General features: G+C 42.2%; 1 protein-coding gene across 10 annotated transcripts in view; it reads left to right on the top strand.

Moving 5' to 3' along the window:
• The first annotated feature begins 423 nt into the window (after window positions 1–423).
• The window catches only part of KDM6A (lysine demethylase 6A), a 149,964-nt gene continuing 122,901 nt past the window's right edge, over window positions 424–27,486 (top strand). For 9 of the 10 annotated variants that reach the window (XM_032185949.1, XM_032185941.1, XM_032185921.1 and 6 more), the window contains exons 1-2: window positions 424–646; window positions 968–1,031. In XM_032185949.1, coding sequence (XP_032041840.1) covers window positions 483–646; window positions 968–1,031 — 228 coding nt within the window. In that variant the 5' untranslated portion in view covers window positions 424–482. Of the gene's footprint in view, window positions 647–967; window positions 1,032–20,256; window positions 20,403–27,486 lie in introns of those variants that run through there. The other variant, XM_032185930.1, reaches the window with a different exon arrangement.

The raw sequence follows: 27,486 nt of genomic DNA, 5'->3' as shown, positions 1-27,486 counted from the left end.
GGAGGGAGGGGGGCGAAGCGGCGGCACGGTGCAGCCCCGCTCCCCTTCCCTGCCGCCTCTGCAGGGCGCGGTGGCGGCGATGTAAACACGGCTGGGCCGCTGCCTCCGCCTCCTCCTGGCCTCCAGCGCTGGGGCTCCCTCCCCCTCTCCCTCCTCCCTCCCTCCCTCCCTCCTCCGAGCAGCGGGGCTTCCCCCCGCCTCCCTCCCTCTCCCCTCCCCTCCCTCCCTCCCTCCCCCTCCCTGCCGGCTGTTGTTGTTGTAATAAAAGTTGTGGTGCGTGTGCGTGTGTCGGGCACCCCGCCCCGCCCGGCGCTGGGGGGTGTCGGGGGGCTCGCGAGAGAGGAGGAGGAGGAGGAGGAGGAGGAGGAGGGGTGGTGGCGGAGGTGGTGGTGGCGGCGGTGGGGGGGGGGGGGAGAAGAGAGAGAGAGAGAGAGAGAGGAGAAGCGCCTGCGATCGGCGGTTTTTAATTACGCTGCGTTTCCATGAAATCGTGCGGAGTGTCGCTCGCCGCCGCCGCCGCCTCCTCTGCTGCTCCTTTCGGTGATGAGGAAAAGAAAATGGCGGCGGGGAAAGCGAGCGGGCAGAGCGAGGAGGACTTCGCCAGCTTGACAGCCGACGAGAGGGAAGCCCTAGCCGGCCTCGACAGGTACCCGCTCCCCACGCCGCCCCGGCCGCCTCCGCGTCCCGGCTCGGACCGCGCTCCCCCCCCCACACCCCCACCCCAACCTCAGCCCTCTCCCCTCCGCACCCCGCTCCTCTCCTCTCCTCTCCCTGCCCGTCCCGTGCCCGTGTGTGCGCCCGGCCCCGAGGCCGCGCCGTGCCTTGGCGCTGGGCTGCGGGAGGGAGGGAGAGGAGAGGAGAGAGAGAGAGAGAGAGAAGGGGGGGGTGGGGGGCCCGCGTCTCCGTGTGTCGCTAACGCCTCGCTCCTCTCCTCTCTTCTCCTCTCCTCTCTTCTCCCCTCCCGCAGCCGCCTCTTCGGCTTTCTGAGGCTTCATGAAGATGGCGCCAGAACGAAGGCCTTGCTGTTAAAGGTACGAGCGGGGATGGATGGGGAGGGGAGACCGCCTTGGGGGGGGGGGGGGGAACGGAGGGGGAGGGGAGGGAGGGAGGGAGGGAGGGAGCGGGCCGCTCCCCCGAGTGTGTGCGAGTGAGTGTGCGTGTGAGTGTGCACCGGGCCCGGGCGAGGCTGCGTGTGCGCGGGGCACCGCCACATCCGCAGCCCCCCCCCCTCCCTCCCTCTCCCCTCACACCGCTCCTCAAGGCGGGGGGGGGGGGGGGGTGGGGGAGCCGCGTCCCGGCGGGGCTCGTCCTGCCCCGGGCCGGGCCGGAGAGAGCCGGGGGGGGGGGGGGGCGCGGGGGCGGCTGGGGAGAGAGGGGAGAGAAGGGAGGGGGGGGGGAGGCGGTGAGGGAGAGGGGGGAGGAGGAGGAGGAGGAGGAGGCGGCGGGGGGAGGGCGCGCGCGAGGCGCTGCTGACGTTGGCCTCTCCCCGGAGCCTCCCTCGTGATTTTGGCCCCGCGCGGCGGGGGCCGTTGGCGGCGCGCGCGCTGCCCGCCGGCCGTTGGGCTTTAAAGCATATCTTGGGGGGGGGGGGGGGGGATGGAGAATAATAATAATAATAAAATAATAAAATAATAAAATAAATAAAAAAGCGGTGAGGAGGGGACACCGCGAGTGCGGGGCGGCCGCGGGGACGGTCCCAGCCGCTGCCGGGCGGAGCGGTGCGGTGGGAGAGACGGTGCGGGGTGCTCCGGGGGAGCCGCGTCCCCTGCCTGCCCCCCCCCCCCAGCCTTCAGCCCTCCTCCTCCTCCTCCTCCTCCTGTTTCCCTCCCCGCTGTCCCGGCTCGTCAGGGCTGCGCGAAAAGTTGCGGGCCCTGTCATTGAGTTAAGTAATGGCTGCTCCCGTCGGCCCAAGATGGCCGGACAGGGAGGAGAAAGGGAAGGGGGGGGGGGGGGGGGGGAGGTAAACACGAAACAAACAAACCGAGGCGCCTCGCCCCGAGCACGGAGCACCCCCACCCTCCTCCTCCTCCTCCTCCTCCCTTCTTCCACACGCACACCCCCGGTGAGCACCGAGGGGAACTCCCGGCTGCGCCCCGAGACTTGGCTCCGGCCGCCCCCCCCCCTCCCCCGGCTGCTCCCCGGCTCCGCGGAGCTGCCGTCGGCCCTTATCAACCTGTAGCACGTTGGAGCTGCCGGGCCGCGAGCCGCCCACAAAGGCTGTGCGGGGCCGAGCAGCGGCGAGTCGGGTCTGGAGCCTGCGCGCGGGGAAAACACAAAATAATGATAATAAAAATTGGGCTCTGAAAGCACCACACGGCCGAAGCAGGGGGTGCTCTGTTCCTCCGGGTCCCGCTTGCCGACTTGTTCCTGTCAGGAGCTCCGCGTTTGACACTTTGTTCAGCCTATTGTGTTGTGTTGTGCCCGGGCTCTGCGCGGATATTTTCACGTGGAGATATTTTTTTCTTCCCCTTTCCCCCCCCGCCCCCGTATTTTTTTTTTATTCATTTTTGCTTGGTTGATCTGGAGCCCCAGCTCCATACTGCGTCGGATTCGGTGGCTTAGGCCCTCGGTCGTGCTTGGATGTTTATTTCTGGCGTAATTCGAAAAGCTCAATGTCAGGACGTGGGGGGAGGGACAGGGTGAAAAGCAAGTACACTTTTCTTTGTGCTTATATTAAAAAAAAAAAAAAAACAAAAAAAAAACAACAACACAACAAAACAAACCTCGCTATTTCGGTTTGATTTTTGGAGTTAGCTACTAAAGTATTTTTCCAGATAAAAAGGTAGGGGAGTGACACGTCAGACCAGTTAAATAACGTCCATTAACTGTTAGTGGGCTAGAACTCAGGTCTGCGGAGTGAGTGCTGCTGAGGCTATCGGGAGCGTTACAGAGAATCGTATGGGATAGAGCTTAAGGAGGCCAGCTGGAGAATAAAAGCACCGTATTAATTAGGTTCTGTCACATAACATCACTAGGTTAAGTTTTATTTTGCATACTGTAAATTTAAGGAAAGTGGGCAGCAGTTCAGCACGTTGGATTTTGAGTTATTTCTTGCCTATGATGCCTTTATTTTTTTTATGTCAGTCAATTACAGTTTTAGTATTTACAGTCTGTGTCAGGTCAATGAAGTTGTGCAGCTTTTTTGGTATTTTTGAAGTACGTTTCTGGGAATGCTGTTGAATCTTCTCTTACTGCATCAGTGTATGACTCCATGGAGCGAATACTATTTATTTTTCTAGATTTTGATATTCCACCTTGGTTTTCTGACAGTGTTTTGGATGTTTATGAATTGCATGCTGACTTAGGAAGTATGTTCTTTGTAAAAGTTGTCACTGAGAAGAGTAGATTGTTGAGGAAGTCGATTAAAATGTTACTGTTCAATTCAAAGCTGTTTCAGAGGAATTTCATGGCTTGCACCAGATGCAGTTTTGTTCATGCCTTTTCCCTTCTTGGAACACAAGTGCTTCAATTACTGTTATCAATAAGTAAAAAGTTGTTATTTTTGAGATACTTGTTATCCAAACAATTCATTTACCTTTTTTTTTTTTTTGTGTGTGTGTGAAGCTTTATAGGTTCTGTAAAATCTACACCGCAAGGGAGGGTTTGCAGTAATTATTCTAGCAGACCATTTAAATCTCACTTAATGGTCATTTTTGTCGCAGAAAGTGTGGATGTACATGTGTGCATTTAATGACTGGGTTTTGCAGGGATAGCAACAAAATCTTTCCTTTTGTGCATGGAGCAACAACAGCTAACAAAGACCCTGGGCTCCATAATTATGAAATCCTAACAGAGTGATTTAGGAATCTGCAAGGCAGCGCATTGTAAAGTAACGTGAGGTTTCTGTGGAAGGCTAGCAGGTAAGGAAAGTCACGGAGCCATGTTTCTGGAGGAATCCTTCACAAAGCCAAAAGAGTGTTGGGGCTTCCCATAAGGCGGGAGCAGCACATCTGCTGTGGAACCCTCTGGAAAGGGGGGGGGGGGGGGCTGCTGTGATGCCCAGCCACTTTCCCTGTGGTCAGGGTGGTGGGAGCAGTGCGTGTGTCCCTAGGGACTGGCAGGGGGAGGCGGAAACCTGGGTCCCCAGTGTCTGGGGAACCTCTCCTTTCTCTGCCCCAGCCTGTGTGCAAGCAGCAGGGCTTTGGCATGCACTTGGGTTCGGTGTCTCAACACCACGAGGTGCTGCCCCAGTTTTTAGGGGGGTTCACTCTGCAGGAGGCGGCGTGTTGGCTTAAGCTCTTCCAGGCCAAGCAGGAGATCGCGTGGAGCCTGAGCCGGGAGACCTCTGGCTTCGTGAAGCCACACCCTGGCAGGGTTGAACAGTAAGAAATCCGGGATCTCTTCCAGGGATGGAGGAAGCTTCGTGTCCGGAGCTTTAACGTAGCTGTGGGTTTTGTTCATACTGCAGATCTGGAGCAGAGTCCCTGTTTTTGGTAGTTTCACTTTGTAGGATATCTGATCGTAGTGGAATGAACTAAACTGCGTTCTGCTGCTGGGTGTAACGAATGAAAAGAGCAGATATGACATCAGATCTATACAATATTTATGGGGAGTATTGAAGATACTGAGTAAAGGTCAGCGGTACTGTGTTGTTGCTCCGTGTATTGGATGTGGGATAAGCCGGTAAAAAAAAATAAATCAAACTTTTATGTAATTGTGTACGCACTGCTAGTATTTGTGACAAAGAAATAGAATTTGCTGTTGTCAAAAACTGTTTGTTTTGCAGAAAAAGAGCTTGAAAATAATAGTTTGCAGCTACTGTGGTTTTGGGGTAGAAAAGAGGGGAAATTGAAAGAGACATCTCCTTTCAAGGCAGTTGAAATGCTGAAAATCCAATGTAGCTGGTCTCGTTTAGGCGAAAGTGCACGCAGTTGCACTTCTGTAGTTGACAAGATGTGAAGGAGCAAAAAACCCTGCTGGTGTCCTGATGTCTCTTTCTCCCAGAAAGATGTTTGTTCTCACGGGAGGTGGACCTGAAAATTACTTGTGGGGGGGGGGGCACATGCTGTTTTGGAAGTGAACTGCAGTTTCCTTTTCCTCTTTATTCCTTTGATTATTATGGTGGTTTTTTTTTAATTCTATTGTTTTGCCAAAGTGGACTCTTTTTTCAGTGACAAATCTTTGTTTCATAAGCTATAATTATTTGGCTCCTATACAGATTTAGGTTGATGTAGTTGGTCTAATTTATTGGATTTAAGATGTTTGGTAATTCCTATTCATTGAGCTTAATCAGTTTGTCATATCCTATGGACAAAATTTGAAGCATGTTTCCATTTAACAGTATTGATGTCGAAGTCGATACAAAGAGAGATGAAGTAGTTTCTTGTAATATACCAGTTTTAGGTCTCTGTTACCTTTTGGGGTTTTGTGGACCTTTTGTTTTGCAGCTGATTTTTAAAAATCATGTTTTCTTTGTGCAGAGGCCATGCGTGTTGACAAAAGTAACAAAGCAATCATCTGTGCTTTTATTTAGCATACAAAATAAGCACACAGAAACAATATTCTTTCGCCTTCGTTATAATTGTAGGTGTTACTTGTTTAAAAATAGTTCTGGACAGTGTGAATTAGTATATAGCGACTTCGTCCCTTCGGTGTTGACGTTAATGTTAACTTTCTACAAATCTATAATTAAATATCCTCAGTTTTAATTGTAACAGGCTGCTTGAAAAATAATTATGCAGGAAAACATTTTAACAGATTAGTCTAGGTGTGGTAAAGTCTTTTTTTTTTTTTTTTAATTTAATAACTTTGGAAACGTTTTGGCTTAATTTATTTTCATCAAAACCAAGAAAAATTGCTTTAAAAGTAATTATAGTGTTAGCCTCACATAATGGCAGTGCTGGGAATTGAGAAACTGGGAATTGGTACCATGAGACATTTGTAAGCCATTCCAGGAAATGGGAAGCCTTTCCAGGTTCTGTAAATTTCTGTCTCAGCTGGTCCTATGTTTTATTTTATTTTAATTTATTATTTTTTTTTAAATGCATTCTGCATTTCTTATTTGCTTATCAAGCATACTGGCTGTTAATGTGGAACAAGTTGGAGTTGGTTAACGTTTTGCGTTATTGTGTTAGGGGTGGAACTGGTTTCGTAGCCCCTCCTGAGGGTGCCTGGAAGTTGAAGGATTTGAAGTAGAATTTGTAACTGTGTCTATTGGATAGCTGGGAATGATGTACAGATTTTAAAGATCAGTATTTCTCTGCATGCTGCTCGTGTTTCATGCTAATATGGTGGGTTTTTTTAGGATCCAATTAAGGTAACGGATGACACATTCTACAGTTCATGGTTGTACCATGTTTATACTTTGAAATTGCAATATTTTAAAACAGCCTATATGATATTTATCTATCTTGGTACTTAAAGACTTAATTAGATGCTTGCAACATTTGTATTGCATCTGGTATTAAAAATAACTCTTTTTATATATATATGGACATTGCACAGTACTTTTTGCTCAAGTATGAGCCACTTGGAATGTTTTCATACTTCTCAAAGCTGGTGTTTAAGGTGTATTTCTTTAAAATAGTGGGTTTTGTTGCTTAAAACTTAGATTTTTGAACATTTTGGCTCTTTCTTAAGTTTAAAGTGCAGGGTTGTGACTGCTTCCTGAGGGCAAGGAAAAAACTGGTAAAGTTAAAATTTTACTGTTGTCATTTTAATATATTAATGAAAAGGTAAGCAGGGACCTTATCTCTCCAAATAACATGATTTTGTAGAAGTTCAGTTAAGATTGCAGGAAAACTTTAATACTGGTCATTGCATTTCAGTAAGCTTTATGTTCTCTATCAGGAGACTGTCATTAGGGAATACAAATACCAAGAGTTTTCTTTGTTACGCAGTCTTTCCATGTTTTTTATGGAATAAATGTTGCTACATACGGCATCTTCTCAGTACTTGTCTACCTGGTCTGTGGAGGCTGAAGTGGTACATTTCTGGAAGTGACACATATACATAGACCTAAGACAATTCATGCTCTACTACCTTAATTGTTAAATAGACAGGGCAAACAGTAGGGATGGTGAAGAAGAGAGAAATACTGTGTTAATATCTTCTGAAGCAAGTGTTGAAAGCATCATCTGAAAATCATACTGTGTGCTCGTTCTACGTACCATTTTAGAAAAGAGTAGATGTTCAACTCTGCTTGTAGAGCCATTTGTTTTCTTTACATTTGTACAATCAGAGAATATTAAGGGGAATTATGGAAAATACTTATGGCTATGAAGTGATTTTATAGTGATTAATGTTTATTACAAGACTTCCTGGTACCAGAATTAAATGCTGTGGCCCACTTTTTTTTTTTTTTCTTTATCCCACTGGGAGTTAGGCGAGTTTACATTCTGTGGAGAAATTAAGCTTTGGTTTCCAGCCTTACAAATTCATGAATTAGGCTTCAGGTTAATCATGGTTAGTGAACAAAAATATCCTTGTTCTTGGCCCTCAACTGAGAGGGTTTTGGGTAATGGGAGAGATTTGGCAATACTTTCAACCTATTGAAATGGAAATAAACGTGTATTTGTGAAAACTAAAATGGTTAGGTAAAACCAGTTACTGCTGTAACAGGGGGTTAGATGAGTTTCTGCAGAAAAGGGCTAAGCAGGTGAGTGGAGGGTCTGAAGTGAGCACGTTGCTGAGCAAGGTGACAGGTTTCAGCAGCTGTTTGGATAATTCCAGAAGCTGATCTGTTGTCATGCTCACGCTGACTGCTTAGGGGTAGGTGGGTGCGTGTGTATGTATGTCAGTCCCTTAGTTCTGACCCGACTTGTGTTTTACCTGTACAACTGGTGTAAGCTACATTTGTTGCAATCTCCCTTCCTGGCGAGGTTCTCCAGCTACTCTGTTGAAATGTAACGTTTCAATAATCTATCTGCACAATTAGAAATGGAAGTGATGCTCATTAAACTTCAAGTAGCATTATAGGGACCAGTTGACTCGTTGTTACATGCGCTAACAATGTTAATCCTGTTCAGTAGCAGAGTACCTCTTTGTAGTTAAACAAACAAGACAATGCCCAACGCCGTGGGCCTGTACGGAGCCCTACAGAGGCTGTCAGGATTTGTATAGAAGTACCTGAAAGCATAATCTTGGTACCTTACAGAACAGTTTTGTTGTAAGGAAGGAAAGGAACTGTGTTTGTTAATGTCTAATCCGAGTTTGTCAGACCAGAGGAGTCCTGTAAAGTAAGAGAAGAGTTAAATATTTTATTATATATGTTATTGGTTTGCAGATAAGCGTAATAAAGAAATCACCCTAGTAGTTGTAATGCTTCCCGAGGAGAGTCTGTTTTCAAAACCAATCTGCTCAAAGCCTGCTTTCAAAACTAGTTCTGTTGACACCCTCAGAAGTACTGTGTGCCTGCCATTTGATAGAGTTTGCATTCGAGCCTAATAAAGTGTGTTGAATGGAACATCGTTGAAGTCAGCTAGGGTATTTTTGCAGCGAGTGGGGTGGGTCAGGTATTATTCTTGATACCAGATACTATTTTCTGTATCTAAAGAAAGCTGGGGAAGTGTTCCCTGTGCAAATAGAGCACTGTGTGAATGAATAAAAAGTCCCTTCAGCGCGTCTGTGAGTTGCAGAATGCTCTTGCTCAGATACTTTCACTTTAGAGTGCAAGGGTGCATGGATCGCCGTCAGAGCTGTTCTGACGAAATAGCTGCCTCTACGGTTCTTGCATTCGCTGCATAGCATTCGTGGAAGAAGCTTGCTTAATTAAGTTGTATAATTAAGAGATTTTTTTTTTAAAGGGAGTGACTAAATGTGTTATGAATTACAAGCAGAACACTATATATCTACATGTGAATTTCCTTTGTGGTAAGTTGTTAAATTAATTGTTGTTTGTTAAAATGGCTGTAAGTCATTTCCTTTTCTCACAGTGGTGTTTTGAGGATTATGATTCACTTTTCAATATAGATTGGCTACTAAGTTCTGAAGCAGATTGACTCGTGGATATGCTTTTCATTAAATTTCTGGTTGCATTTGAAGAATTTCAAAATTCTGAACAATTTCAGGATATCATTTTTAGCATTAGTAAAAAGTTCCAGTGCAACAGCTTTTAAAATGGAGCCAATAAATCTTTTTTTTTCTGTAATATTGCTCCTTTCATTGGACTTGCCATTTTCACTTTTTACACGAACACTGTTTTATGATTTAAAAACTTACTTGCACGAGAATGTAGAAGATAATAGTGAATTGAAGTTAAGGCTTTAGTTTTATGCATTTTTCCTGTAGGCAACAGAATTTTGAGTAGTCTGCGTGTGTTTTTGTCCCTGCGCTGCTTCTCATATATGCTTGTAAAACTGTTTTTGGGGTCTGTGCAGTAAATCAGGCTGGAGAACTGATTCAGATTAAAAAAAAAAAAAAAGTTAAATAATTTTTAAAAATAATATATTTTTTTTTCTTTAAAAAAAAAAAAGGAAACCCCTTAGTTTTAAGAACCAGTACAGTTCATAGTGCAGACTCAAAAAAAAAAAAAAAAAAAAGGGTGCATTTTTGTAGTAAGAGAGATTTGAGAGCCTACCTGGTATGCATCCCTCTTAGTGTGAGGCAGTCTCTGGAAGGGATGTTTGTAAAATGTGCTGAGGCCAAAAGGATTGGTCTCTTAACTTCTTAAGGGAAGCACAAGTCGCTGGGATTATGTTCCTTTTGGAGAAGAAGGGTGGAGTGAGCCCAGCCTTCTGGGAAGGTTTTTCAAAAAGAATATAATGTTACAACAAAAACAAGAGGTTTGCAGTGAAAGAAAGGGACTGGAAGAGAGGTTGAAAAGGAAGGTTCAGGAAGAGTGGGAAACCAAGGAATTAAATAAATGACATGGTGATGCAGACAAAATGGGGTGGTGGTGGCAGCAAAGCAATAGAAATTACAGGATATTTATATTTAGTCTCTTCTGCAACTACCTGAGACTTGGTCCTGGCTACCATCTAACTGTTACTCCTAACTTAAGGTAGCATTTATGCAATTAGGTGCTGTTCCCTGCCTCAAAAGGTTTTAAAAGCAGGGTAAACAGGAACAGAATAGGCTTAAGAAAGTTAAGGAGGGTGTGGGGAGAGTGTGAAAAATCCCGAGAAGTAACATGCCATCAGTTCTGAGTACAGTCATGCCTCTGCTTTCTCCTGTTTCTGATGTAAAAGTAATGTATGGTAGACAAAGCAGCTCATTTTGCAGAAACATTGGCTGTGTCTTTATCATCTACTGCTGCCTCCCTTCCCCCCCCCTTACCACCTAAGGAGGGCAAGAGCTAAGAAACCTGCTGCTTCTGCTTTTTCCTTGAGGTGAAAATGAAGGCCAAGAAGAAACTGTCACGTGTCTGTTCTTAAGGCCTTGCTGCCTTCAGATTTGAAGGATGGAGAAAGCTGAGCAAGTATGGGAAGTGTAGGTGGATATGTTAAAAGGGCAAGAAATAGTTTTAAGTTTGGAATTTGAAAGCTTGAGTAAGGGAGAGTGATGCTGATCTTCAGGATGCACCAAAGCGTAGAAGGAGTACAAGGCGTAGTGGGAGGATAAGCAAAATGGAAAACATCCATTACATAACATCAGAAAGCGTGTCACAGCAGCCTCTGATAGGAAAGAAAAAAGTGGAATGGGATTGGGAAGAATGAAGTATAGAAATTGAATACATCAGTTGGTAAACTGTAAAAGAGCTGCTGGATGTGTTACAGATACGTAGCTAAAGGTAAACGAACAACACCGTTTCTGAAACCTTTGTGCTCTTAATCCTTGGTGGGGTGAACAGAAATGTGTCACTGTCTGTGTATTTGTAAACTCTCCTACCCTCTCTGGGTTTAATTATTGGGAAGCCAAAGACTTTGAATCTGTGATTTCATGAACGCTTGTGCATTGTAAGTTTTCAAAAACCAGAGACTCAAACTCATTGAAGGGGCATCTGATTTGACGTGTTACCTGTTAAAAAGATTAGCAGATCAGGCTTAAAGACCCTTTTGTGCTTTTTGAAAAACAAAACAACAAAAACTTGTGTTTATTTTTCTTTACTTTTAAGAGAAATTGTTCTTTTTCCCTTTCTTGGTTCAAAGGAAGGGGTGTGACTGTAACTTCTATAATTTCTGGAAAAAAAATCCCTAGTTAGAAACTGTTGTTCAGCTAATTTTGGATCAGAACACTACATAATCCTCTCCTCAGTGCTTAAGAGTTGGTAAAATTAAATAAATAAAAATATGTATGAAAACAGAAAAAGGTGTGAGAGGGATGCATGTCTGAGCCAGCCTCTTCTGGCCTCTTTATGAAAGTCTTCAAACATGCTCTTAGCATAGGAGCACATATAATATAAATCATGAGTTAACTTTCTGAATTGTAAGGGAGGGCTTTCTGAACTGTCATTACTATATGGAGGAAATGAGTAGCTGAAATGGCTTTAATGCCTCTTTTGTTTACATGTAGAGAGGATTGAAGTTTCAGATGCCTTCATCCCTGGAGGTGCTCAAGGCCAGGCTGGATGGGGCTTTGGGCAGCCTGGGCTGGTGGGAGGTGTCCCTGCCCAGGGCAGGGGGGTGGAACCAGGTGGTCCTAAGGTCCCTTCCAACCCAACCCATTCTGTGGTTCTGCGATCAGATGCTCAGAGCAGAATGCAGTTTTCGTGCCTACATAAAATGAGATGACAGATGGGTCTGTGTTAAGTAGTGAGCAGCAAAAAGTCTGATTTTTAACCATAAATGGACTCTCTTAACCTACAATTTCACATGTTAAAGAAAGTTATTAGATTTGGCGGTTTTCTGGGATTAGTTATACACTGTCCATATTTGCTGTTCTAGTGGGATTTTTTTCTACGCACAGCATCAATATGAGGCACCTTTTCAAGTTTATTTGATCTGAATAATTTGAAAATAGTATTAGCGGTTGAACAAGACGTAGAAAGGAGACACATATTACATTAAAGAAAATGGAAAGCCCAGCAGAAGTTACATTGTGGTTTAGAAAGCTATTGCAGAGAGGTCGTTGGGATAGCTGAAGGAATTGTGGAAGGTTGTTTAAGGATTCCTTAGATAATTGTGCGTGATAGGGTTAGGATTGTTGTCAGGACTGCGATGACTAATCTTGATGGTTATCTTCAGTTAATCTGGGAATGTAGGTGTATTCAGAGCTGCCTAAGGAAGAAGATGCAATAGGAATATTGCAGTCTATTTGTTCCCTGTCAGTAAAAATGCTGTCGTCTCAAGTTGTATTTTTCTTTATTAGTTGATTTTCGTCCCCAATGGCAGCTTGTTTTTTGCTTTTGAATGGTAGGATGTTTTCCTGTAATGCCAGTTGTGAATTTAGAGCTTTCTGGCATTGTGGCCAAAAATCTGAGAAAAACGATGACTCCATTATACCCAGTGAGAAAGGAATCTTTTGTACTACTTACTTTTAATTGCTAATTAATCTAAGTCCTTGGTAGTTCGAAAGAATGGAGTAGCTTATGCCCTCCTCTTTAGACCAGCGTTTGCTACTCAGATGCGGAGACTGGTGGAAGGGGTAATTTTTATTGTGATTTCTAGATGCAAGTGATCTTCCTGAGAAAGTGGGTGAGCATAGGCATTTTGTACCAGATGCTCTTGGGATTCAGGGAACGTGTGGCACCTGTGGAACTGAGGAACAACTGGGGACTTTGTGCTTCTTGTGAAGGTTTCACAGCCCACCCCAAAGCCCTTTTTGGTTTTGCCTCACTGCTCTGCTTCAATTTCTATGTTTAGTGATAACAGGTATTTTAGATCGTCCAGGCAAGCAGCAGAGATCTTCTATAGAGAAAGCTTGTTGATATTTGGAGATTGTTTTAATTTCTTCTAGATTTTGTAAAATATGAGTTAACGAGATTAGACTTCAGCTTCCTTAATAGTCAAACTTTAGCTCCAGTATGTTAGAACTCAATTTTGGGGCGGTTACTCAGCACAGATAGGTAGGAATTTCCTAACACCAGGAAACCGCCTCCTGAGCAGTGGGTAAGCAGATCTGCAGACTTACCAACTGAAACGAGGAACCAAATTTCTACTACAGGTCATTCCACAGCTTTTTCCTCAGGGGCTTTCTCACTTCCAGAATCAAAACTCAAAAATGGAACAAACTGATTCAAAGCAATTCATTAATGACTGGCTTGATGTCTGTCAGGCTTCAGACAGCTGGAAAGGAGAAAAACGTCTGCTCTGATGACTTCATTTTCACTAATTTTCTATAGCATGGGAGAACCTTTCCAGATCTTTGTCATGCTCTTGCTGAAACTGATAAAAATTCTGTGTTCTCACAAGCAGGCCACTTGTTTTGCTTAGCACTTTTTTTTTGCCAGTGATTCTCTTTTCTAAATAATAATAAATTAGTGAAGAATAGTATTTATTAGTACCTCTGCATATTGGTACCCCAACTTTAAAATTAGTGTATTATGAAATCTGGATAACTTTGTGCATACTTGGGTCTCTACGTTGGCAGTACCTACATAGAAGTTACTCTTTTAACATCATTGCACTGTTACGTGCAATACCAAAACCAGTAAGAGCGCTCTGCTGCTGCCCTAGTCAGAAGGTTGAGCCAAGGTGTATGAGTTTGTCTTACCCTGGTGCATGAGCAGGCAGAACTTGGTAGAGCAGAACTGATACTTTTTTAGAGTAGGGATGCTGCCTGTAGCTGTGGCTGTCTGTGCTGTTGGGATATCATTTGTATTAATTTCAGTTTTCAGTGTCTTCCGTGTTTTCTGCAGCACGAAGAATTCCAATCAACCTTAAATGTTGTTATAAGTAATGTAGTTTAGAGCCCAGGCCAATGTGATCTTGCTACCTGTTATCTCAAATGACCAGAAAAGCGATGTAATGTCTTACTTATTGTGCAATGATTGCACAGGAATTGGCTATGGTTATGCAAAAATATTCTCTACATGAAAACTATTCAGAAGTGATAGCTTTTAAGGAAATAAACATTTGTTGGAGCCTTAATAAAAGGTGCACTGCAAGTTATGTGATTGCCAGTTAATGCATGTAAAATTTCCCTGCCAGGATCGTGGTCTGAAAGTGTGTGTAAGAGAAATGTGTTTTTAATGTATGTTGCTTTGCAGTTTTGAAACTCTTCTAGGATAAATAATCCTTTTTATTTTAGAAGTACTGTTCACATTTTTAATCTTTAAACGGAGTTATTTCTAAGCTTTTTTTAAAGGGCAGATTATAGAAATGTGAGAACTGCAGTGACAGTTAAATTTGTATGATCATATGTGTTTCTTTTGCATTCTATAATACTTGAAGGTTTCAATTTTAAAAAGGAACTTTAAAATAATATTCTGGCACTCTTTTTTTTCTGCGTGTGTGCAGATTCTTTACTCTTCAACTGCTGTGTCAGCCTACATTTTGATTATAAGCTAGTAGGTTCCTTTAAAAAAAAAAATTGGTTTGGACAAAACATTGGAAAATACAGTTCTGTGGATTAAATCTGCAGTGTTAGAAGAATGAAGAGTGTTATATAGATCTGCAGATAGAAGAACATGATTAAACAACTGGTACATTTTTAAGATGATGCAACCTTTATGTAACTTGATATTTGCTAACCTGGTAGGTCATTTAAATAGAAGAAATTCCCATTTTGTTTAGAAGTTAAAGAAATGAGTTCCTAAGCAAGTGGGGCAGGTACCATGGTATTGCCTCTCCTTCCACAGTCAGATCCCACTGTTTAAAGTGCTGCTTCAGAATAATTTTGGCTCTTTGTGTGAAGGTGGGTTGTATTTCATTGAAATGCACGTTAAAAATAACTGTTGGGTTTTCTTCATTTGTATCAAAATCTTGGCATTTGGTTTTCCCTTTGGTTGGGTCTCGTTATAGACTTGAAAGGAAGATTCCCTGAACTTTGGCAGAGGGATGCCTGTTGGGAAGCCCTCCTGCACAGTGCTTGCTCAGGGGATTGAGCGACACCACGAGAGGTGGAGTTTCCATGGCCAGTTGACATTTACTGCAGAGAAGTGCCCATGAAGTTGCACATCTGAACGGAGCTGTAGGCCTGTGTATACAAAGTCCTCTTCAGCTGGTTAATAGCAGCTAGAGCTTAAAGCTCCGTTATACGAGAGATGTTGACCTCCTTAACCTCTCCATCAACTTAACTGTTGCATTTTTTTTTCTTGCCCCTTCTGTGGGGTGTGAAATCTTAAATTCTCTTTGCACCTAACCCTCTGTCACCTAAGTGTTGCGGTGCGTGAGGTGTGGGTCCTACGCCTGCCTGTAGCGATGCGAAAGGGTGTGGGCAAGGGGAAGGCCCGTACTCCTTAATTTTAGAAACAAACAGTTTGAAACAATGTTTATTTTCAATATTACTAATTAGGTGCTTCACACTTCTTTAAGTCTACTCCTTTGTCTTTCAACTAATATGGCAAGTAAATATGCAAGAAAAACCTAATTGATTGTGTTAATAGCGCTTTTTAATATACACATATAGTCTGGAATAATCCTTAACATGGTTTTCTCTTGATGCAGAATGTAAGTGCTTCGTGGTTTATTTCTGTGCACGCAGCCTGCGTTATCTATGGGGAAATACCTTGAATTTAGCGTCAGCTACTTTAATATGGGCAGTATGTAAAAGCCTCCAGTTTCCAGAACAGGATGGTTTCACTGTGGACAGTTGGAAAGGACCTGAAACGATCTGAGTCCAGCTTCTGAACAGTGTGGTGGCCGAGCTCGAGGAGGTCTGGCTTGTGCCCTGTGTCCTCAGTGAGTGAAGTGTGAGCTTGTGTCCTCCTAAGCAGGTGTGAACCATTCCAGAAGCCGTACAGGTAGCGTTACCCAGAGCCATCTCAGTGAGCTGGGCTGTTACCTGTAGCACTTCTAGGCCTTGGAAGTGGATTCGCGTTTACTTTATGGAATGAAAAGTAAGAAGAGCGTTTGAATTGCATGGGTGGAGGGAACAAAGGGCAGAAGATGCATGCTTACCTTTTCTTACTTGCTTAAAACTACTGTAACCAATGGAGGGAGGGTCTGCCAAGAATTTGGGAAGTAGCCCACGTTTGGGACTTAAATTTCCCCATTAATCGTGCACTCTTACATGTATTTGTCTGAAATATGAAAGGTTTTGCTTCCTTCAGGCAATGTGATGGAGAAAGGAGAGGAGATCACAGGACAGAGAAGGCTTGTAATGCTAATCTGGGGCAAAGAAATAAACCTTGTAGTGGCTTTTTTTTGTATTCTAAATTGCAAACTTCCTATTATAGCAGAGCAGTATGTGATACTTTTTTTTTTTTTTTTTGCCACACCTGCAAACTTGTATGTCAGGTATAAACTGACCAGTTAGTTGCATCTGGCTTGTAAGGTCATGGGGTTGGCGAGTGCCATGGGTTGTAAATGAGTTCTGGAAATGTTTTGATTCAAGCATAGCATTGGGGGGGGGATTGAATACACAACTCATGAGTCGGTTGAAACTATTGCTGAGTTCTTGGAAGGGAGAGGATGGATGCTTGAGAATCACATAGTATCCTTTAACTAGTGACAGCTTTGCTGTATGCAGTTTCTCTGGAATACTTAGATTGTTGTAATAGGATTATTTCTTTTGTCCCTCGCCTGTAAATTCAGTGTTAACAGCAAAAATCTTGGTTTATGCAGTTAACTTTGCCCTGTGGTGTTTTGTGTCCTTCCAGACTGGTCTAGCAAGACTTTCGAAACTGGGAAATGAAATTGTTGTACCCATGGACATAACTTTAGCTCTGGCTTCACTGAGTGACATCCCCTCCTTCCCACGCCTGTAACATGTGCGTGCTCATTTTCCTACTGTCTGCAGCTGGAGAGGAGCTGCCCGTGGCATTCATGTGGTTCAGGTTTCAGGCTGCTTTCCACCAGGAAGGCTGTATGCTCTGCTTTTTCATGAACTTTTTTTTTTTTTCCTCATACCCAGCGATTTACCTCTCCCACACCAACTTTGCGAGTTGCTTGTCACCCTCGTCGTAGGCAACTGCTGATGGTCACAGTGGCTTAGGTGTCCCCGAGCATTGCTTCTGCCTCTGCATGGCAGTGCTAAATAAATCATAGTGGCTTTCTTGAGGCACCTAAGTGTTTTTTCATTTGATCATAGCAGCAGTCAGGCTGACAACACTTCTCAAGGGAAAGTATCACACCTAACATAACTCTTTTTTTATTTTATTTTTTTTTGCTTAATACCTTGACTGTAGAGGACAGCTACCCCTTACGCAGCTAGAGTACTAATAGCAGCTTCCCAGTAACTGCTGTCAGATCTTTGTGGACAGGACTGCGGTTGCATGCATTTCCTGTTTTCAGGACGTTATTTGGTTGCTCTAATCGTTCTGGAAGGCCTCATGCAAGATCCTACTTGCTAACCAACTGTGCGTTAAATTTCATTGACGAAGGCTTTTTCACTGAGTGGTTTTATACTTAGCTTGGCGCTATTAAAACCTGTTTCACTGACCTAGAGCTACAGTTTTTGTTTAACAGGAATATTGCATTTTCAGATATCACTGTCGTTACTTGCGTGGAGTTTATTGCTATCTGTAGCTTTCATTATAGATAGATCATGCTACAAGTATAGCTTTAGACGGCGATAGCTTTTTGATAGTGAAAGCAAGCAGTAGCATTAGGATGTGAATACTGAAAATAGCACTACTCAAATTTAAAATACCGTTCCAGTGATCTGCAGAGACAGCACGGGGATTCAGACTTGGGTTAACGAAAATGGGTAATAAATGGGTGAATTGCTTGATCAAGTACCGAGTCCTGAACAAAAATCACAGCAGAATCCAACTGACCGCTGCATTTTGCTGGATCCGTTTCTTCATTTATCGGGTGCCTCTGATCTTGTTGAAAACATTTCTATTTTGGAGAGAAAAATTATCAGACACTTTTTTGAGAACTAAGAACACTTCAATACAATAGGTGATAGAAGGGCTATTTATGGGTATTTTGGAAAGAAGTCGGAGTTAGAAGCCTACCAGTTGGGTGAATGATGCAGCAGAAAGCAGGCTCCGTGCTTCTACCCATTTGAATGCAAGTGGGGGAAATGTCTGGGGAAAAAATGCTGTGAACAATTACTTGGAACAGAGTGCTTCTAGAAGACTTGAGAAGGAAGCCTAGCATTATAAGACTTTTAAAAATATCCTTTCTAATGTAGCTGCTGTGATTACTGAATGCTTGTTTTTCGTGTAGCATTTTAGTGTTAGCTCTTGAAATGAGAGCTGCTCATTCAGTTGGTACCATGCTACGGGTGGCAGTGCATGTCGGGCAAAAGACATTGGAAGTTACTTAAAAAGTGATATCTCATTTTTTTTCCTTCTGTGTAAGTTGCTTGTTAACAGAAAGTTATGAATAGCTGTTTAATTTCTTGCTTCAAAAACTTTTGATGTTTTTACATAAAGTTTTGGAAGCACATCACAGATCATGTAATGGTGATGACATTCTGCGAATGTTCATGCTCTTTTACTCCTTCATTTTTCTTTTTTGGGTGTTGCTAAACTAAAATTTCTCCAAGAAAATTGTATCACAAATGTGCTTTGAAGAGCAGTTAGCTTTGTGTAAAGCAAAGCTAGTTTGTATAAGGCTGGGAAGCTTCAGTTATGTTAGCAGAGACTGACATACCTGCAGTGTTAGTACTTGTCTTGTTCAAGTAATGCTAGAATTAAAACCAAAACATAATCTGAAAGACCACAACAGGTGGGCTTGGCTCTTAATAAATTAAAAAATCTGGTAAAAAAAAAAAAAAAAGCATTCCTTCATTAATGAATATTTTCAAATCAAGATTCTCTAGAGAGAATCCAAATGCTGAATCCCACATGTATTTATATTGTTGAGGCTGGCCAGGTTTCAAATATCGTCTGTGGTTTTTGGGTCTGCATTTAACACTCTCCACTTAAAGACAATGTATTTGCCTCTTCTCTGGACAGTAGGGATGCCATAGTTCAAAATCTGAAGAAGTTAGTTCAGTCTTGTATGTACCCAAGCTTTCCCAAAGACTGTAATCCAGAAGAGCCTGAGACATAAGAGAAGTCCAGAGACATAAGCCCCTTTTTTCAGTTTAGCTCTTTATAGTAAGTAATTGGTATTGGCCTGTCACACTCAGAAATTGCTTTCAGAAAGCCTGTGCAGAGGCTTTTAGAGAGAACACAAAGAATATGTAGGTTTACATGAGAGTTTCCAGCTGCTTTTGAAGCCTACCCCTTCATGTTGCAGGCAGTTGTGTCACAGATCTCATTACATTTGTGAAATGTCCCCATCTTAAAAGTAGTAATTCAGTTTGGACACTTCTGCTTCCATTTAAATGCTGTGCAAGATCCTAGTTTTCTGAATCTTAGGATCCTTCTTTAATCTGTAGATAGCTGAGGTGCTGCTGCTATTTCTGCCTTCAGAATAGGTTGTTCCCATCTCTTGTACCCCAAGAGCTTTGGAGCAGTAAGTGAAACTACAAGGAAGCAAACTCAGAACAAATGGAAGATGGGTCCTTGCAGTAAAACAGAGGAACTCCTTGCTGCTGTATGTTGTTAGTGTTAAATGATTGGACATGGTTTAAAAAAATAGTGGGACAAAATGGAAGGAAAATCCATTAAGAGGTGTTAAGAACAGCTGTACCACCTGTGTGCTGGAAGTTCCTGATATTACACTGCTGCAGCCTGGGAAAGTATTAAAGAAAATGTTACACGCTGGCTTCTTCCTTTTCATGAATACACATTCCTGAATAAGAAACAAAAGGCTGTGCTAATCCTTTATTATTGCTATTTTAGTACATGTGCTGTTGCAGTGAACATGGAGACAGGGTGTTGGGCTGGTCAGACTTGGCATGCTTGTCTCATTTTATCTTTGGAAATTTATCATCTGGTGAATTCCAGAATTGCGTATGCTTTTTTTTTTTTTGTCTTTATCTGCTTTGTGTTGGCAGCATGTACTCATCTTGCTTTGTTGCATTATAATCCAATAATTAATGTACTTAAGTTTTGTGACGATTTTTATAAGCCCGTTGCAAAGTTCAGGATCTTGTATGGTTGCGTACAGTTGTACAGCTACATGCCCCCTCGGTTTACCTTTGCAAAATGTGCCTGTGACATTCTGATAGGTGTACTTCTAAGTTGTAACATCCTCACCTCATTTATAGCTGATGGACCTAAGGTAATACTGTAAATTCAGTCCAAAGGCCGCTACCGTGTCACTGCAAATTGCAGAGATAATGATAGGCTGCCACCGAGCAGTGCACTTCAGAGGTAAAAATCTGTAATATTATGTTGTGTCTCGTGTTTCTGGGACACTATTAAATACCTGTGAGAATGGATTTTCGGTGGAGCTTCATCTGACCCACAGAAAAAATGAAACTGTGTTGGACTGTATGTGAAACTAGTGCAGGAAACTGTGATCCAGAGTCTCTACTCCCATTCCATTACTGCACAGAAGGAATATATCTTGACAAATGTATTTATGCCTGCTGCACCTGGTGGTCTCATGTGCAGCTGTATAACTGTGCTGTTAAATGTTAGGGCAATAAGGAGAAATGGAGTTGGGGTTCTGCTCCTTTTAGGTTTCCTGGGTGTGAGGGGGCCTAGTAGGAAGTTGGCAGCCTAATCTTAACATCTGGAGATGAGAAATAAAATGAACAAAAACTGGCCCCAGTCGGCGCTGCCTGACCCTGGCCGCGTGGGCCAGGAGAGCTGCTTCTCCTCCAGCTGTTTGGTGCTAGCTGGCCGAGGAGTGGAGAGCAGTCGCAGCCTTTCCCCACACTGAGCAATGGCACGGCCTTCACCGGTTAGCAGTTTTTCCCCTGCAAGCCACGTTCTCAATATAGCATAGCCGTGTGGACCTCGTGAGATGCCAATTCTCCATTTGTGACCTAAAGACAACATAAACAATCCCTCTTGCATGTGCAAGTGTGATTCATGTTCACAAGCTCAAGTGTAAACCTTACACACCTCCTGTTGCTTGCACAGCATGGGCCACGGGTGTTCCTGAATGACAGTTCTGTGCTTTTTTGGACATAAATGAATCCATTATTTCAGAGAACTCTATAAAATGAGTCTTTTGTCCTACAGTCAACGTTTTTAAGTAAAAAAAATTAAAAAGGTAGACACTTGGAACTGACTTGCATGTGACTCTTTGCCCTTCGTTATTTCTTGAGAAGACATTTAGATTTGATGCATTTTAAACTGTTTTTAAACATCCTTAAACTGTCATCTTTGTATTTTTCATCCTCCCCACATGATCTCAGCAGAGGGTTAATCACTTGTTCTTTGAGCGACTGGCATGATTGAAGGGATGTGTATGTGGAGACGCTCTGCGTTTGGTGAGGAGTAGCAGGAAAACTGCTGTGCTGCCAGGCGGAGTAGGGATGGCATGATGGCAGTGAAGAAAGTGGTGGTTTTCAGGGCTTCTTTGAGAAAACTGGGATCTGTCTGCTGTCCTTCCCTGCCATTCCCCTCTGACTGAGGTTTCATCTTGCTGCAGTTCACGCATTCTCTCTTGCATGTTGGGTTGGTGATCTCCTTGTTTTGCCTGAGCTCTCATTTGCTGCTCCTGTGACTGCCCAGTGTTGCTCTTTGGAGAACTTCAGCCAGTGCTGCATTCTGTCGTCTTTACCTCATAGATTCTCATTTTGTTTTCTGTTTCCCTCTCTGGGGGAATGTCCTTTTCATGATGACTTACTGTTTTCACAGCAGTTCTTGTACAGCATATGTTGGTGTTAATATATATTAATGAAGGCATATTTAAAAGTGTGTGCACCTTTCCATATATCTAGAGCTGGTGACGTGCTTTTACTAACAATGAGTAGTTCCACCTGTTGGGACCAGTGCTGGAAAAAAAATCCAGTCTTCTGTGGAAATAAGATTGTCTCACGCTGAAGAGCATTACAGCTGACTTAAGTTCTCAGGCTAGTGTTTTTGGCAGTGCAAAGATCTGTGCTCCGGCCACTGAGTCCTTCAAATGCAAGAGCAGAGATTCTTTGAAGAATTTCATCATCAGGCAAACAGATTACTTTAGTGACAGTTAACTGGGAGACACGGATATAGCCCATTCATCCAAATCTAAAAAAAGCAGGAATGATAGAAGACAGTCAACCTTTTAATGTTTTCAATACTGTTAATATACTTTTTGCATTCAAGGCTTTTACTTTATTTCTTCAGTGCTCAGTTATATTCACTCTCAATTTAAAGAGCTGTCTTTTTAACAACAACAACAAAAATTTAGAGACTTTACGGCCTGGGTCATATGTTGGTGGTTTTGCCATCTGATTTTTTTTGCATTTCAGAAACTATTTTTCCTGTAAAGATCCTGAAGTTCCTTCTAAGACTTTGGAATTAATGTATACGTGAAATTGCTGATGTCTGCTGCCATAAACAGTGCAGGAATTGGTCCTTCGCCAGCTAAAGGCCTGAATCTTTGCAGCTTCAATTGAAGTGTCAACTTCTTAACTTAACAAAATACTAAATCCTTTGTGGAGTAAATCCAGTTGAATATAATACATCCATAAAAAGGAGAAGCTTGTCAATAAATGTCTGAAATACATATCACTCACTTATTTCTGTCATCATTTAATTTTAAATGCAAGCATACAATAATGTCTTGATCTTCCAAATGTATTTTATGTATGAGTCACATAAACATACTGGTTTATGAATGGTGGTAATAGCATTTGAACTTTCTGACATCAAATGCTGAACTGCACACCATTTTGGAATGCTTTATCCCATTTCAAATCTCTGGTGATGGAGCTCACACCTCAGTGGGTTTATAAAATGCTTTCTGTTAGATTATTGTCAAAGAATTTTGAATTTTCTCCCCAGGTGTGAGAAACAAGCATTGTTTTCAGTGCTTAGAGATACTGATGCAGTTGTTCTAAAAGTCAGCATGGGTACAACACAAGGTAAACATCAAGTTAAAGATTTGCTTTCTGTACAGGGGAATTCCACCTACCTTGTGCAAATGTTCATTTTTAAGAAGTCTACAAATAGTCGTTTTTAGGAGCTAAGGTGGTCGTTATAGCTTGGGACAGGCAAATGTAATCAACAGTAAGGGCAGTCAACTACCTGTAAACTTTGCAAAAAAAAAAAAAAAATATATATATATATATATATTTTAGAGAAGTTTAGCTGGTTTGGAGGATTGGGGGTGTGTTACTTTTGTGTTGTTTTTTCCTGATATGCTTACCTTTGAGGTAACTTTGTGATACATTCATAAAATTGTGTAGTTGGTCATGGTTTGGAGATAAGGATGCTATTTCTGTTTCCAGTCATTTCAAAAATTATTAACCTATACTGTTAAGATTGGTTTTGAATACAGCTTTTTAAATATTACTAAATTTATAAGGACTCAAGTGTAACTGTTTGTAGAATCCCTTGTTACCCAGTGCTGTTGCCAATATGGTTTGAGTTGGTGGCTTCTTATCCACGAGTATTGCAGCATCGTGCAGTAAGCTGTCCAGGTTAGGCCCAAGAGAAAGGGGTTATTGTACTTTTTCTAGCTGGACACGGTAGAAAAGAACGTTTGTAAATCCTGCTGTTGGAAGGAACAGCAGCATGATGAAATTGAGAGGAAATTGTAATTCAGGCTAGGTTTGTTAGTGTTCAGCCAAGATAGATGGTGAGATGGCCCCAAACTCCTCAGGGCTTTCCTCTAAAGGATTGCAGTCTTCTTTGTGTATGTGTAATATTATTTTCATTAATCACAAAATCCACCTTGCCTTCACAGGGTTATACACTCCTGGTGGGTTAGGAAACGATAGGTAGAGTTGAGTCCTCTGTACATAAATAGGAGCTTAGTCTGTGTCATTCTGCCTCTCTCCTACTGTGAATCGTTGTGGTGATTGCTGGCCTAACAGTGGGGTTGACTCTGGAAACTGGTATTTAAGGCACTTGCCATGAGCACTGACCACTCAATTTAAAGTCTTTGTTTTAAATTGGACAAAGTCCTGAATTTTGGTCTTTCATGTCCTAGATGAGCGGGTTTATTGGGTGTTTATTGGATATGTGTGAAGTTTCTGAGCATTTTTTTTAACCCCGTGATAGTAGAATTGTTTGCTGGGCTGCTGTATTTATTAGAAGCTGTGTCCTGTAAAAGCCGCCTCTATTTTCTAGTCCAGTAGCACCTCTGAAAACACATAAAGAAGCAGTATGGAGCTTGATATATGCATGTTTTTCCACTTGTGTTTGTCAGTATCCATCTCCATGTCAAACAGCAAATTTGGTAGGGCTCGGGAAGCATCATCCTGGAAGGAGGCCTTGTGCCCCGTTCATATAACCGTTAATGAAGCCAGTCTCCATTGACAGCCTGCGTGGCCATTCAGTCTGTGGTTACTGGATTCTTCAGGATGTGTTGCCTGTGGAAATTCAGTACAAAGTTTCCCTTCTCAGGGGGCTCTGGCAGGTTCCCGAGGAACGTTTGAGTTGCTGTCATCACCCTGAAATCTGTGCGAGCGCTCCCCCCACGCCCCGCATTGCTGCCTGGCACAAGCAGATGCTATTGCTTGCCTTGAATGAGGCACGGCAGCTCCTCCATCCAGTAGCAGGGCTGCTTATTAGTTGTGTGACTCTGTCAGAGGCTGTATCCCTCCTGCTCTAATTGCTCGCAGCTCAGAATACCGCAGAAGGTGGGAAAGGTGAGGGATTAGGGCGGGCATTTGCAGGCATTAGCAGTGAGGAGCTGCAGCTCTTCATGGGAATTACTGTGGTGCTTTTCAAGGTGACTGGGCCTGAAGTTCTTCTCCAAAACATTTTCCTATGCAAGCTGGTTTTCATGCACGTTTGGTTATATTCCAGTGTTGCTGACATTTACAGTTGAGTAGCTTCCTCACTGTCTAAGCATAATTAAGCAGGCAGCGGAGGAATGAATATATATGAATGGTTGTGGAAAAAGGAGAAGATGATATGGAGAGAGGTACCCGCATGTGAGATTTCAGTGATACAATTAAAAGGAGGCTTTGCAGGGAGCTGTTATTAGTATACTGGCTAGGCTAACTTGAAAGGTACCTGAAAATTCCCTATTTCCCAGCCCTTTAACATCAGTTCTTAAGTTTTCTTCATAAACAGCTTCTGTCCCATTTTTGTCTCTTACCTTCCAAACTAAATCCTCTTTTCCTTGTATTTCCAGACTAGGCTACCAATAATGCTGAGCTCGGAAAATTGAGCCACCTCTGATGCTTGGACCCCTTTGGAGCTGAATTTTAGACTGTGCAAGTTTAACAGAGCAGAGCAATTGCCAGTTTTTAATATTTTTATGGTAGCTGCATATCTGCATAACCGTGAATTTAAACAACAACAATGAAAAATTATTCTGTTCAATCTGAAACTAAGCATTTGCTCATTATTTCTGTCAGTCTTTGTAGACTATTTCTTATGGACGTGTATGTACATTGTTCTTGTTCTCTTTTCAATACTTTTTTTCATAACTTTTTTCAAGCATTTTTATTCACTTCTTAATTGTCTGCTTTGTGTGTGATAGCTGATAGTCACTGTTGTGTTTCCCAAGATTTCTGTCCAGATCAGCAGTTTTCTGCATGAATAACAGTTAAATTGTAAACTTTTTTTCTTAAGTAAACCAGGCAGCTGTTAAGGCAAACTCTGGTTTTATTTAGTTGGTCTTCTCCCCCACGTTGATTTAATTTTATTTCCAAAGTTATTTACACAATGAGATCAGTAACACGATTTAGTTGATGTTTGGATGTTTGATATCTCAATAAAATCTCTATGAAGATTTTTAGCTTGCCAGATACAACTGGTTTAACATTTTCAAAATGATAAGGTTGTCTGTTGGAGTTAACTGAAGGGTCGTGTCCTCACATCTCGGTTGTGATGTCCTGTGTTGAGTATAGTTCCGAATTGCTAGAATAAAATCAAATTAATTAGTATAAAACTTTATTGTGTAGTGAACTATTCATTAGCGCTAGAACAGTTGCAAAATTCAGGTGCTGAAATCCAACTCAAAACATAATTACTGTGGTGAGAATAACAAAAAAAATCTGTCTATATTCTCTGGTAAAAATCAGCCATTTCAATTGCCTGTGAAAAATCTACTGCTTGCTTAAAAAAATAACATTAAAAAAAAAAAAACACGTTTATCTATATAAAAATAGAATGCAGGATTTGGCATGATGAAATTCCATACAATATTTGTCATATCTCTTGGGTCTCCAGATTATGAAATGTTTTCCAAGTACAGGATAGAGAACATTCTGTTCACTGGCCGTTCAGAATCTGTTTTAATTTCCTGTATAATTATGTGTGTGTGTACATTCATACATACATAAATTTATACATTTGTAAGTACATCTCACTCTATTTAAAACAAATAGCAGGGGTTTGGATCCTAAAGGTGATCTCAGAATTAATGCAGGGTGATTCACTACATTAACTTCAGACAACTAATTATCCATCAAAGTGCCCTTAGTTATGCACACCGTCAGCTGAAAACCACTGAGCTTCCCATATTCCCTTAGAGAAGCCCGTGCTTGAGCTTACACCTGTGGCAGAAAGCACTCAAAGATGCTGGGGTTAATACCCAGTGGTCTTGATCTGATGATGGCAAGTTTGTTTTTCCCCACTCTGCTAAAAAAGTCACTTTTCTCCACTTGCCATTGATTTACATATCTGCTATTTTGTATGCTGCTCTGCAGTTCTGTACTTTTCATGAAGTATTACCTCCCATTTTTCAATGATAATTGGCTTCAGGAAGAAGTATTTCTGAGTTCCTAGTGTCTCCTTTTCTCCATCTGATTGTAGCACTTGTTTTCGCGATAGTATTTCTCTGCAGTAGGTTTCTAAATTGTTTTTTTATTTTACTGTTTGTTTCTTACCGTGATGGTGTGCTTCTTTCACTCTACAACATTTTCTGTCTGTGACATTTACCTTTCAGATAGTTTTTATGTTAATTTTCACTTGTAAATTCAGCAGCCTTGATCATACTTTTGCCCATTTGCTTCTTCATCTCCTCTCTCTTCAACTTCCACATTCTACTGAAAGTTACCCTTGTAACAAATACTTTTTTTCAAATGATGGCTTAGCATAGAAAAGTTCTAGACTGCAGCAGTGGCTTTTTAAGAAACTTAATTGGTACCGAGTTCTGCATGTAGCTAACACGTAACTGCTTGTTCTTCTTTCTTGCTTGCAGTGTTTATTCTTGTGAGCCAGTTCATGGAGTGGTAGCCAGGGGAAAATAAATTGGCCAAAGCTGGTGATGCATCTCTTGAGAAATCACGTGCGGAGAGGATCAGTTTCCATTGCTGTAAACTTCTTACTGTCCCTGAAAAAACTACAAGGGCTTCTGATGATCTTAGTATTGCTAGTAGGTTAGAATTAACTTCCTGACATTCAAATATATTAGGGAAATTTTTGCTAAAATAATAATAATAATAAAAAAAAAGACCAAGGAGCTCTATTTGTGTTTTTTTTTTTCTCCTTGAGGCCTAAGCAAATTTGGGCATGAGCACGTTTGTGTCCAGCACGCGGTGCTTTAGAGGCAGTTGTATAATATGGCCCATGTTTGAAACACAACGAGAGCAAACTTGTGTTAACATGAGAGAGAAACTTTATTTAGAACACAATATGAGCCTCACAGAGAGAGAGAGTATATA

The sequence above is a fragment of the Aythya fuligula genome, chromosome 1 (genome assembly GCF_009819795.1).
Source record: "Aythya fuligula isolate bAytFul2 chromosome 1, bAytFul2.pri, whole genome shotgun sequence".
In the NCBI taxonomy this organism is placed as follows: Eukaryota; Metazoa; Chordata; class Aves; order Anseriformes; family Anatidae; genus Aythya; species Aythya fuligula.
This window is presented reverse-complemented; position numbering and strand designations above follow the sequence as displayed.